The 13,183-nt window shown below is 37.3% G+C and overlaps 1 protein-coding gene across 6 annotated transcripts in view; it reads left to right on the top strand.

Moving 5' to 3' along the window:
* ST3GAL6 (ST3 beta-galactoside alpha-2,3-sialyltransferase 6) overlaps positions 1–10,264 on the top strand; it is a 56,946-nt gene extending 46,682 nt beyond the window's left edge. For 5 of the 6 annotated variants that reach the window (XM_083361343.1, XM_083361341.1, XM_083361340.1 and 2 more), the window contains 4 exons: positions 2,297–2,486; positions 4,335–4,472; positions 7,861–8,013; positions 9,083–10,264. In XM_083361343.1, coding sequence (XP_083217469.1) covers positions 2,297–2,486; positions 4,335–4,472; positions 7,861–8,013; positions 9,083–9,175 — 574 coding nt within the window. In that variant the 3' untranslated portion in view covers positions 9,176–10,264. The remainder of the gene's footprint in view (positions 1–2,296; positions 2,487–4,334; positions 4,473–7,860; positions 8,014–9,082) is intronic. The other variant, XR_014492349.1, reaches the window with a different exon arrangement.
* Positions 10,265–13,183: the final 2,919 nt, after the last annotated feature.

Consider the following 13,183-nt stretch of genomic DNA (forward strand, 5'->3'; position numbering starts at 1 on the left):
TCACATTTACAATTGTTACATTGTTCTCACAGTCAGGTGATCACAATTTTCACACTTCACAGCTGACTTCGAACAAGCAGAGTCAATGGAGAAGTCAGGAATAAAATTGCAAGGAGCAGTTATGAGGTGTCTTATTTAATGACTGTGGGTGATTTGATTAACAATTACAGTGGAAGTGAGGTTGCAAGACCATTGCAGACATATGATGTCTCACTTAATTACAGATGGGTAATTAGCAGTGGGGTTACTGTCCCAGTTGTAGTCATTAAGCAAGTGTAGGAAACGAGGGCAGAGTCAAACTATTTTTGGAGCCACTTTGCTCTCACAAGAGATCTAAGTCCAGCCCCCATGAATTCCATTGACTCTTATCTAGCATCAGGGCTTTTTTTTTTCTCATAGAATGCTCAGAATGGAGTTCCAGCACCTTTTTTGGATGGAACCTTGCAGAGTAGGCAAGGTGGGTTGTATGACATGTGTCATGAAGATTGCCGGCGGGTAACACCCAGGGGTAGGGCCTTCTCAGTGGGCGCGCCTGCCCTTTGGAACCAGCTGCCCGCGGAGCTTAGGACTGCCCCCGACCTCCGTTCATTCCGCCGGGACCTGAAGACCTGGCTCTTCGAGCTCTCTGGCCCAGGCTGAGAATTTTTTAATTTTTAATTTTAACTGGGTTTTTATTTTTTCTCAGGGTTTCATTTAATCTTTTTTAATTTGTTTTAACTTTTGTATTGATTTTCTTTTAAATACCCTGTAAACTGCCCTGAGTCCTTCGGGAAAGGGCAGTATATAAATCTAAATAAATAAATAATAAAATAAATGTGTGAGTTCCGGCACCTTTTTCTTTTACAAAAAAAGCACTGTCTAACATGAAGTTTGCCTTGACCATTAGTAAAACAGATTCTTGTGTAAACAGCATAATATAAACTCATATAGTACTTTTGAACTCTATCCCAGCTTCTGACAAGAAGAACTATCTGTAATGGCACACTGTGTAATAAATTCATGGATAAATTTAAGAACTGATACTTTATTATACAAAATAGAATATTACTTTTTAAATGTAGTTCATTTATGTTTGATGACATCCTAGGTTGCTCCTTCCTGCTCCACTTCTTTTGTTTTATTTTTATTTTATTTTTAAAGGAGCTACAAGCAAAGTACAGAGCTATGTTAGCCTGTAGCAAAATAGTAAACATGGAGCCTGGCTGTACCTTCAAAATTAACGAGGTTTAATAGAGATATGTTTTCATGAGCAGCTGTTGCCTTAAAGGTATAATCAGACTCATACATTTGGTTATAATGCGTAACTTAATTGAAATATACACTAGGGAAAATATCGTTTTAAGGGGCAGGTGTGAAGCAAAAGACATACTAAAAAGTTTATGTAGGAGAAATAACTCCCAAGATTGTATATTCAATACTTTCCATAATATTTTAGGAAGAAATTATGAGAAAGTACAGCTGATTCAGATAAATAAAATAAAATAAAAATAAAATAAAATAAACTTTTATTGTCAAAGTACAACATGTGTACATTGAGATTAACTGAGCCTCCCCCCCCGTGCTCTCTCCCCCCAACACACAGTGACAACAAACCCTCCATCCTACCACACCATGTGAACCAACTACACCACACACCGGTCTCCCAAGTCAAAGCTAAAGAAGAAGTAGGAAACTGCATGTTGCCATATTCCTGTATCATAGTTGAAGGGGAACTTTTCTCTGTTTTTATTGCTCAGACAGAATAGCTTACATGCTTCTGAAAAACTTCTGCAGAAGAACTTCATCTATATGCTGACTCTTCTGAAACAAATAGAAACTAAATTCAAGGATGAGTGTCTTGCCAGATTTTGCATCATGTGCACTCTTCAGCAGTTTCATGCAATGTTTTGCTTCTATTTCAAACACCTTGTGCGTGGTATCAGTTTTGACTTCTGACAAAGATAGTCTACTCTTCTAGCAATCTGCTTGGTAGGAAGACAAAAAGTGGAAGAGCAGGAAATGTTGAGAAAAGAGGGGGATTTCGGTTCTTCTAAGTCTCTTGACAAATTTCTCTCACAGGAAGTGTTCCTCAAAATAACAGCAAAAGGTTCCAACAGTTGAGTTAAGGCATGTAACCTAATATTATTTCAATCAAACTTCCCTGTTGTCATATTGCATTTATTATGTATTTAGAGGTGAAATCTGCATATATGCAGCCTTATTGGAACAAATTCTGCTTTTGAATGCACTGTCTTGAAGTTGTACTTCACAAATAAAAACGGGATTTTTCGTAACTATTAATATTTTTCTTCAATAGAATGAATAATGGACCTGTTATAGGCTATGAAGATGATGTTGGAAGGAGAACGACATTCCGACTTTTCTATCCAGAGTCAATTTTTTCAGATCCACTTCACTATGATCCTAAAACAATTGCAGTTTTTATTGTCTTCAAGCACCATGACTTAAAATGGCTTTCAAATCTATTAAGTGGCCACAATGTAATGGTAAGTCGTGTGTGCTAGCAATGTGTCTAATTTTTCTCCTTACCAGAAAGGGGAACAGCACTTCGCAGTGTGTACTGGTTGTGAATATACTGTTGTGTACGACCATGAGGAATTGTCCTAAGTAAGAATGATCTCTTTTAGGTTGGTATTTTTGGAATATATTTTTGACCTTCCCTTCAAATTTATATCTATAAATTGGCCAGCAAGTTCAGGGTTTTTTTTAATTTCAATTATTTTATCTCTGCTTCCTGCATTAATTAAACATACTTGTTGTGACACATAGATGAAATTACTGAGTGAAACAAAAACATTGTGTATAATATTGATAATGTGTCCTTGAGTTTACCAAATATATTTTAAAAAACGTAGGTTAAAAAATCTCATAATAATAATGATGTTACCCTTTCCCCAAATAAAATAGTAATAACTCTTATTTTTATAATTAATATTATAAAAATCCACTTACAATGTAAGAATATTTTTTTAAAAGGTGGGGTGAGGAAGAAGAAAAAAGACTGGTTTGCTCACAAACAAGGTAGCTTTGAACAAATCATTCTGATGTAAAGGTTAAGGTGTTGGATTAGAAAGTGGGAGAGCAAGAGTTCAAGTTCTCTGCTATCAAAAAAGCTGGTTGGATGGGCTTTCAACCAATCTTGCAGAGTTGTTAGGGAAAAAATAAGTGGGAATATTATGCATGCCACTTTGCGTTGAATAAAATAGAGATGGGGTGTAAATCTAATTATAAACTGTAGAACATTTGAGCAGATTCCTTAAAAATCCCCTTTCTTGCCTCTGTTGAAAGCAGGGTGCTTCAGATATTGATAAACTGCTTCTGTGCTAGATTGTGAGATTTATATCAGAATTAATGTTACTAGAAATAATTTTTTGGAAATCCAAAGATTTATACTGTACGTAATTTTTATAGTGGAATGGAATTAGCTGGAACTGGCAGAATGGCGTTACATGTCTTTGGAGGAGTAGCCTCAGAGCTAAGATGGAAATTTAGAGTGCAAACAAGAAGTAGGAAGTCCGTGTGCCTGCCTGCCACATTCTCACCCCGCATTAGGCATGCTCTCCACGGTGTGCTGCAGCTGATCCAAGGGGTGGAGAGCATGGCTGATGCGGGGCGAACGTGTAGCTGGTACACACACAGACTCTGCTGTTTTCAGCAGTGATTGGATGCCGGGACGCCCCGCTTCTTGGCTGCTTTTCCTCTTTCTTCTCCCTCCTCCTCCTTCCCTCGCACCTGCTGCTCCACTTTCCATCTACATTGCAGCCTGGGATCCACTTTGGCAATGACAGGGCTTGGGGGATGGTAAATCCCCATTCGTGGCGTGTCTGCTGAACAATCGCCATGCCACTTCTTGGGAGGGCACCCAAAAAAGCCTTGCACTCACCCCACGTCTGCCATGCTCTCCGTGGCATGCCGCAGCTGACCCGAGACAGCTGGCCAGGCAGCGAAGCGCCACTGAAAACAGCAGAGTCTGTGCGCCTGCTGCACACTCACCTGTCAGCTGTGCTCTACAGGCCTCGGATCAGCTGCAGCACACTGTGGAGAGCATGGCTGATGTAGGCAAGGCAGGTGTGCACCCAGACTCCACTGTTTCCTGTGCCTGGCCGGCTGCCTTGGGTCAGCTGCTGCACACCATGGAGAGCATGGCGGACGCAGGGTGAGTACGAGGCAGGTGCGCATACAAACTCCACTTTTTTCAAGTGCCATTTTAACAATCGGTTCCCCAAACTCAAGAGAAAGTAGGCAATGGTTCTGCCGAACCAGTGCAAACCGGCTGAATCCCACCACTAGAAGTATGGCTTTAACCTATTAAAGGCACACTTTTTGTTCCATAGGCAACTGATGTCTTCTGGAAGAAACCAGCAATGAAGATGATTTATAAGCCTAACCAAATCAGAATCCTTGATCCATTTATTATTAAAAAAACAGCATATGAATTGCTTCATTTCCCCAGAAAATATCCTAGACGAGGAGTAAGTATTTTATTGTGACAATTTCAGTAATATTGGTTAAGAAATTGTAATCGCCAATACTGAATCACAAAGCTTCCTGTAGCTTGCCTATTATAACAAAATTAGGACATTACTATATTTCTATATTGCTTTTTGCTCCCAAAAGTTGAGAATGGTGAATATTGTCTTATTTTTACCCTGTGCTCTTAACCTTGGGAAATTGGGTAGTCTGAAAGAAAGTGTGGGATATTGGCTCAAGATATTTTAACTTGATATTTCTTGTTGATGTTCAGACTTGCACATCTCATTGGTTTTCATTAGAACCTTGAAGTATAATTTCAATGTAATATATAATTATATGTAATATAATATAAATATATAATTATAATTTAATAGAGCTTTTAATTGTTATATAAAGTAGAAGGTTTCAAGCACTTTCAGGTTTCAGAACCTTTTAGTTTTAAAAAAAACAGGAATCCCTGAAAAGTATATATTTGTATTTTTAAATGCTAGCTTGGTTTATGTGTTTTACATAATTGTTTTCATTTTAAATGAGATGCTTGTAGAATAACAAAATGAACTGAACTTTAATGGGATCAGTTCATTTAATACTAACACATTAAATCAAATTATAGATGAAATCATGATCCATACTAAATAATAATTGGCTACTTTAAAAGTGGAATCAAGGAATGTAATCAATTCTGTTTTTTTTTCTTTATGTGAACTCAATGTTCTGAACCAGCTCTAAAATAAATTCAGTGCTGCTACTCTGCTAGATGGAAAAAACTGTAACTGGTGGTTAATGGTCATTTAGCGCAAGCAGATAATCTTAATGCTTTTCCACTGTCGTTAGTTAGCTTGTGAACCTTAGTAAACAGGTTACCTAGTCCAAGATCCTGCTTAGTGCAGAATCCACAGACAACCATCCAAAGTAGGATTCATCACCCCATGTGGCAAGCTATTCTACTAGTTGGTAGTTTATGTCAGGAAGGTCTTTCTGAAGTTTAGCTTGAATCTGGGTCCTAATAGTTTAACCTATTGGTTCTGAAATAATAAGAGAACGCCTGTTACCTTTACTGTGCCACAACCTTGAAATATCTAAAGATGGCTATAGCCCGTTAGCCTTTCCTCATAGGGTTCTGTTTCCAAAGCCCTCAACATCTTTGATAGCCCTCCTCTAAAATTGTTCCAATATATCACTGTCCCAGAATTGAACATAAGATTGGGACTACTGGTGTAATGAGTAATGCATTTTTCCACATTTTTTAAAATTCTGCAAAGTAATCCAGACAATGTAGATCAGGCATGTCAAACTGCCAGCTTGCGGGCTGGAACCGCACCCACCCCATTGCTGGCAATGGGGAAGAAGTTCCGATACGTCACGCAACACACGTTGCGAGTTTGACATGCCTGATGTAGATTCTTCAACCAAATTTTCTGCTATTATCTAGTAGTCATCCAGATTTTTGCAGCCTAGGTGAGGTAGCTTTAGTTTAGAGGGATAATATGATTCTTCCGTGGAAAAGACCAGAGGAAAAAAACAACTGAATATGGCTTCAATAATCTGCTGATTCAAGGTTAGGGTATCATTTTTTTCCTATGTTAAAAAGTGCTTCTTTTTCCATTTTTCTTCAACCCATTTTTTCTTTATTATCATATCTCATTAGATTAGACCAGGGGTAGGCAACCTCGGCTCTTTTATGACTCATGGACTTCAACTCCCAGAATTCCTCAGTCAGCATAGCTTTATTGTTCATGAGTCATAAAAGAGCCGAGGTTGCCTACCCCTGGATTAGGCTGAGAAAGCAGTCTGAATGAGGCCCACAGCCAATAGAGGGGGTGGGGAAACATCAGGAAAAGAGTGTCCTGGTTGCTGCAGCTTAGTTATAGCAATGCCTGAGCATCTAGCAAAGATTGTTAGCCATGGTTAGGACCTGGAATAGCAGCAGTGCTCTGCAGATCAGCAAGCAAGCCCCTTCACAGTGTGCAAAAGTAATGAAAGCTGCAGGAACAATAACCAGGTAGATTGGTGTGCAATGATTGGATTCAGCCAGTTCTCACCACTTTGGCAGAACCGGTAGCTGATTTTTTGTTGCCCAGGTCCAGAATGGACTCCCACAAGCGGCATCTATACAAAGAACCGCTTGTTCACATATTTGAATCCCACCATTGCTGGTGTGCATAAATGGCCAGGTGGCACTGATATCAACAAGGCAAACAGGAAAACCGTTGAAGGCACTTGAAAGAGACAGTAGGCTAGGAAAGGTCTCAGCACCCAGAAAGCCTCTCCCAGAGGCATCTCAGCTATGCCGTCTAACTGTTAAACTGTAAGCAAAATGGGAAATGCCCAACAATTGCACTTCATTGAGACTTCCACACAAGCAGCTGTTTCAGGCACAATGCTGATGCCTACGCAACACTTTTTACTTTCTGTGTACTACAGGGGAGCAAACTCTGCAGCATTTTATTCCTTCTCATTTGTGGCTTTCAAAGACCTCTCAGTTACCAAATTGAAGTCTTTTACCATTTTGAAATAACAACCGTATAAAAAGTGTTGTGTAGGTATCAAAGACTGAAGTGTATTAAAAACAAACACCTACTCTTTTCCCTCTTAACACCTGCTTCCTAAATAGGCTATCAGTCAATCCACTACATAATGAGCTTTCATCCATTTAGCATTGTTTTCCTTCCCTATTTTGCCCTCAGCCTCAAAAATTAAAAAAATACAGTATCTGCCCATCAAAAGGGTGGCCTATGCCTGGTTTACTAATGTTGTGATTCAGGGTCAGCCTGTGGGTTCGGCAGTTGGGTCGGACGACTCAGAGGAGTAGGAGGAGGGGGGTGTTGAAGAGCTTGCTGAGGGGATTGGACAGCTTGATGAGAACCCCCAGCCAGGCCCCTCCCACCTGGTCACGACGCAGACCCAGCTGTGTGAGCCTGACAGCGTGGATGAAGATGACCCACAGCTGGCCCTGTTCAAGGACGCCCGACGCAGGAGGCAGTCAATCAGGAGTAAACAGAGGAAGGCAATGGGGCTCCTCGGAAGGAGGCAGAGAGAAGCCACGCCCTGAACTGTATTTAAGGGGGAATGCGTGGGAGGGCTGGTTTGCTGAAGGCAACCACTTGAAAAGCTCCTGTTTCTTGGTTCGTGTCTTGTTCTATTTGTTTTTGTAGCAATAAATTTGGCAGGCGTAATTCCAGCCTCTTGCCTTCTTGTAAAAGGGGTTGTCCCTGCCTTTTCTGCAGGGCCGGTAGCAGGCTGGTACAGAACAACTAAAATAAACACTAGACAGAGAAGCATACAGACATTGGTATAGAATTTGCCCTATTTCCTATAAATGCAAATGTGGCTTGGCATATATGAATCTGTTTAAAAATCAAATATATTTATAATTTGATTTTTTAGAGACCAAAACATCCCACCACAGGGTTAATTGCCATTGCATTTGCCTTTGATATATGTACTGAAGTTCACGTGACAGGCTTCAAATACAACCTGCAGGATCACAGCAGTTCTTTGCACTATTATGGTAATGACACCATGTCTTTGATGATTAAGGTAATACCCTATTTTCTTTCTTTTATATGCATGTAATGTATTTCCTTTTCACTGGGTTGTATCAAATGTCAGCTTGTAGTAGCAGGAAGCATTTTCTGGGGATCTGATATTAGATATCCACCCCTTCTTTCATACTGTCCTCAAGGCTGTATCTCATATTACAGATCAGCTTCGGATGGGAGGAGGGGCAACAGGACTTAAAGGAAATTTAAGAGACAGAACCATTCTGAGCTATCATTGGTCATTACTCAGTGTGATATTTATTGTTATGTCCATATTAGAGTTAGCACACCAATGAACTGCTTTATTTAGAGTCAACAAATCAAGCTCTGAAAACATAGTTTGAACATAATACAGGTAGTTCTTGACTTAACAACCAGTTGCTTAGTGACTGTTCAAAGTTATAATGGGCCCCGAAAAAGCTTATGGTGACCTGGTTTTGAAGTTCTGCTGTTCCCCCCCCCCTCCATGGTCATGTAAATGTAATTTATAATGTTTTTTCTTCTTCTGGAAAACAGCATTTGTTTTCAGTATATGGCAAAAAACTGTCCCATAGTGAACATGGGTTCACTTAATGACTGCAGCATTCATTTACTGCTACAGATCCTGTCAGCCAAAGAATGTCAATTGACAGGGGCTAGAAGATGAGCTTTTTCTGCAGCAGCCCCTGCTCTGTGGAACATCCTCCCTTTGGAGATTAGAAGGACCCCAACCCTCTTAGCCTTCCATAAAGTTTTAAAGGCCTGGCTGAACTCCCAAGCCTAGGGTGCTGCATGTGCCAAGGGCCCTGCCTCCTGGTATATTGTAAACAAGGCCTGATGTCTTGCTTTGTATGTACTCAAGCATTTTCAGTTTTTTAATGTTTTTTTATTGGTTTTTTTTTGTTTTAAAATGTTTTTAGGATTTTGATTGCAAAATTGTATCCAGTCATGTGGTGACCTGCTTTATGATTATCATGATTTACGACTGAAATTGCAGTCATAAATCATGATTAAAACCCTGATTTAAAGTTTATTTTTTTCTGTTTTTAGTTCTGAGTTTTGTATTTTTCCTTTATTGTTCTTTGCAGAATGAATACCATGACATTGATGCAGAGCAGAGATTTTTGAAGAAACTTATAGAGCACCAAATTGTTATCAATCTCACAGAAGAACCAAATTAATGAACAATCACTATTTTTTGTAAAAGTGAATGGGGAATTATTTTTATTTCAATTATTTTTTTAATAAAGTATTTATAGAAATTTGCCAATTTTTTTTAAAAAAATTATCTCACATATCTTCTAAGAATGTCTTTGCCATACTGTTAGTGTTTTCCCAGAAAGTAACTATCATAGTCATTTACACAAACATGTTAATTTAATTTAGAAGTCAAGATAAAATGTTAAGGCAACAATATAAAATGTCCTTTTGAGTTTCAATCATGAGTAAAAAAAGTGAAGTGCTAAAAAATTTATACACTTGGTCTCCATAACAGGGTGCTGGAAATGCATATAGTTTTTAAATCTTGTTTAAAATGAGACTGCAAACTATGATGTTTTCAGTAAGGTGATGTGTGCATGGATTAAAGTGACACAGTGATAACTACCAAACAATGCAAAAAAATGGCTTATGAGTAAGGCAATTTTCACTTTAAATAATGGAACAGCAAAACTAAAGCAGTCACTCTGTTCTGAATTTCTTTGAATTAATTAGTATGTATTCAAGATGTAAAAGGGACACGGTGGCTCAGTGGGTTAGGATGCTGAGCTTGTCGATCAGAAGGTCGGCAGTTTGGCGGGTCAAATCCCGAGTGCCGCGTAACAGAGTGAGCGCCTGTTACTCGTCCCAGCTTCTGCCAACCTAGCAGTTCGAAAGCATGTAAAAATGCAAGTAGAAAAATAGGGACCACTACGGTGGGAAGGTAACAGCGTTCCGTGCGCCTTTGGCGTCTAGTCATGCCGGCCACATGACCACGGAGACGTCCTCGGACAAGCGCTGGCTCTTCGGCTTTGAAACGGAGATGAGCACCGGCCCCTAGAGTCGGAAACGACTAGCACGCATGTGCGGGGGAACCTTTACCTTTATTCAAGATGTTCCAATAGATGTTTAAATCAGGGGTATCTACAGGGAGGATTTAAAAAAAGTTATAATGGTGACCGTGATTATATGATCAAAATTCCACGAGCATTTTTTAAATATACAGTGCAATTCTGTAAATGCAAAATATTTTATCACTCTTCCTGCCTTCTCCCAGTGGATATCCCTCCTTAAAATATTATTATTATTATTATTATTATTATTATTATTATTATTATTATTATTATTATTATTATTATTATTATTATTATTATTAATTCAATTTGTATACCGCCCTTCTCCCGAAGGACTCAGGGCGGTTAACAGGGCATATATAAATAACAATACAAAAATTAAAAAGAAATTAAACAAATGCCCAATTAAAAATTACAATAACAATAAAAACAGTAAAAACCCATTAAAAAAACCCTAATGTTCCCCATCAGGCCAGACCAGCTAGTTCAAATAAGTGGGTCTTCAGCCCGCGCCGGAAGGAGCGAAGGTTACTGTAGAAGGAGCATACTGTAGAAGGTTACTCTTGGATCTTGTTCAGATTCAGTTTTTTTTTTACTTTTATTGTATTTTTTGCTCTCAATTTTTACCTGTAAGGTCAACATTGCACTCTTGTCAAAGACACAGCAGAGAGTCAGTAGAAGTGGAATCCCTACAGCAGTCTAGAGCTAGACATCTGCATTTTTCAAAAACAGTCTTTATTTAAAAGAATAGCTTAGCTAAAGGATATCAAATTCTTATTTTACTTGTTCACCTTTAAATGGCAAATATTATGCTTTCATAATATTTTCATCAAAACTATTTGACATTCTTTAGTTTGCTAATTCAAATGGTCCAAAGTCCCTTTAAATAAAAGATGATAGTATTCTTCTAGTAGAACAGTCTTCCTAAATCTTTGAGTTTAATTTGGATTTTATTTTATCCTATTTAATTTAATATTTAGCTCTTTAGAAAACATAGTTTCTTAACTTGTTAATTTTGCTTAATGTATTGCTGCAGATGACTTGTGTTTCTGAAGCTTCTTGAGGTAGCTAAATTGGATATGTTTCAAAGGTGTTGAGCTACAGTTCTTATAAATATCAAAGAGCAATTTCAGACATTATAGCCCTAAATATTGGAAAGCCACTTAGTTGACATACGCAACAACATGGTTTTATGTTTTACAGATCAATTTCTTTATTTCTATTAAAAATAAATAATTTATCATCATTAAATGATTTGAATATCTTTGGTCTTATGATATAGACCTATGAAATGTGTTAAAAACAATAAATTGTTCCTGATATAGAGCTACTTTGCACGTTCATCAAATCTATAGACTGTCTTTCCAAAAGTTTCTTGTGCACTTGGCCTACAATGTTGAGGCTTATTTCTATTTTTATTCTGCTTTATAAATTCCACATGTAGAACACTGTGGTCTCAGGATTGATGCAAAATAAAACTCAATGTTGTTAAGAAAAGGACATTTCAGCTGGTGTATCATGCATAACAAGCAAGACTTGCTGCATTTCCCACTTTTGCATATCCCTTCACAGGGTTAATTCTGCACACATTCATATAGTCCTCTCTTTTCTTTTGCCCCTTGGATTCAGCTACCGTACATTCCCTATTTTCTATGTTACGTGATCAGCCATACTTCTATAATCTTGTTTATCATCTCACAGTACTACGTGAAAGGTTAACTTTTGTTTTTATCTAGATTAAAAACAAATATTAAAGATTCTGACTGATAATTTAAAATTGAAGTAAGGATATAGGTCTCACTCTTTTTGAAAGTAGCTTCACTTTTTCTTTATTTTATAATTTAATAGTATATATATATGAGACTGGAAACAAACTATGGAAGATTTACACCCTTGAACTTTTCACTAGCCTGAATCATATTTTTGCTAATATTGAATTTTTATTATCCTCTAAAATGTTATGATTTAATTTGAAAATTAAAAGTAGTATTATTACTTTTGTTACATTAAATATTTGCTGTTTGTATTCCCCAAAGGCCTTAACTTTCTTAACAGTTAAATAACCATTTCTACTTTCTGAAAATGCTTTCGGAGTAACATAATGTTAAGTGGCTATTCAACTTTGTTTTGTTTTTATATCCAAAGGCAAATTTCAAAGCCCATTGTAATTATTTGTGTAAAATAGTAGCTTAACGTGAAAGAGACTTATTTTTGTTATAATAAATATGTTAAAATATATGCTTGTGTTTATTACTTTTTTGAAATACTGTGCAGATCAATATAGATGAATTTACACTGTTGATAACTCATAAGTTACCCAGTATTGGGCATCCCCCACATGAATACAGTTTTCACACTATGTCAGTACTATACTATCCCACAGTAGTACTCCCCAATACAATATTATCTCTACTATAATATCCCAATAATATTCACATTCTATATCCCATAATATATTTCTTGGGTAATTATGAAGAAATTACCCCGTTTACAGTTTTATAGCAAAGGGGTTTTTGGTAATAATCAAAACAGCTTTGTTTTGAATTACAATTAAAATTAGCATTATAAGATTTTGCAAAAATAAACAGTTTTGTAAAAAGGCCTTTTAAAATGTTTAATAGGCTAGAACATTGATTGATAATGCTATTTTAATTAAAATAAAGCAATTTTGTGCTATTTAAAATGTGAGTTTTAAAAATGAACTCGTGAGTCCTACTTGTGCTAGTGAATTCTATAGTTTAATTGCGTATGACATAAATAACATCTGATCTGAAACTCCAGTATACAGTTTCAAGGATCCAATCTTATTCCTGAGAGAAAAATGCATTTTTCAAGCAGTTTCACTGTCCCATACATTATTTTTTATGAGGATTATTGTTTTGTTTGTTTGTGTGTCCCTTATGATGATGGCAGAGACAGGCTGCTGAATGAGTGCTTTATGGAAAGAAAAACATGGTTTTTCTAGGTTTTCCAGCACAACTGATTTATTATTGATTTGTCACAGCAGATAACAATTAGCATCCTTATTGTTGTCTAGTATTTTTGACCTGTTTGTGTGTTCTAAACTGAGCAGTATCTGCTGTTTTCTACAAGCAGAAACTCCATTCATGGGGAAATTAACCGTTTAAAATACTGTAT

The sequence above is a fragment of the Vipera ursinii genome (genome assembly GCF_947247035.1).
Source record: "Vipera ursinii genome assembly, chromosome: 4".
Taxonomy (NCBI): Eukaryota; Metazoa; Chordata; class Lepidosauria; order Squamata; family Viperidae; genus Vipera; species Vipera ursinii.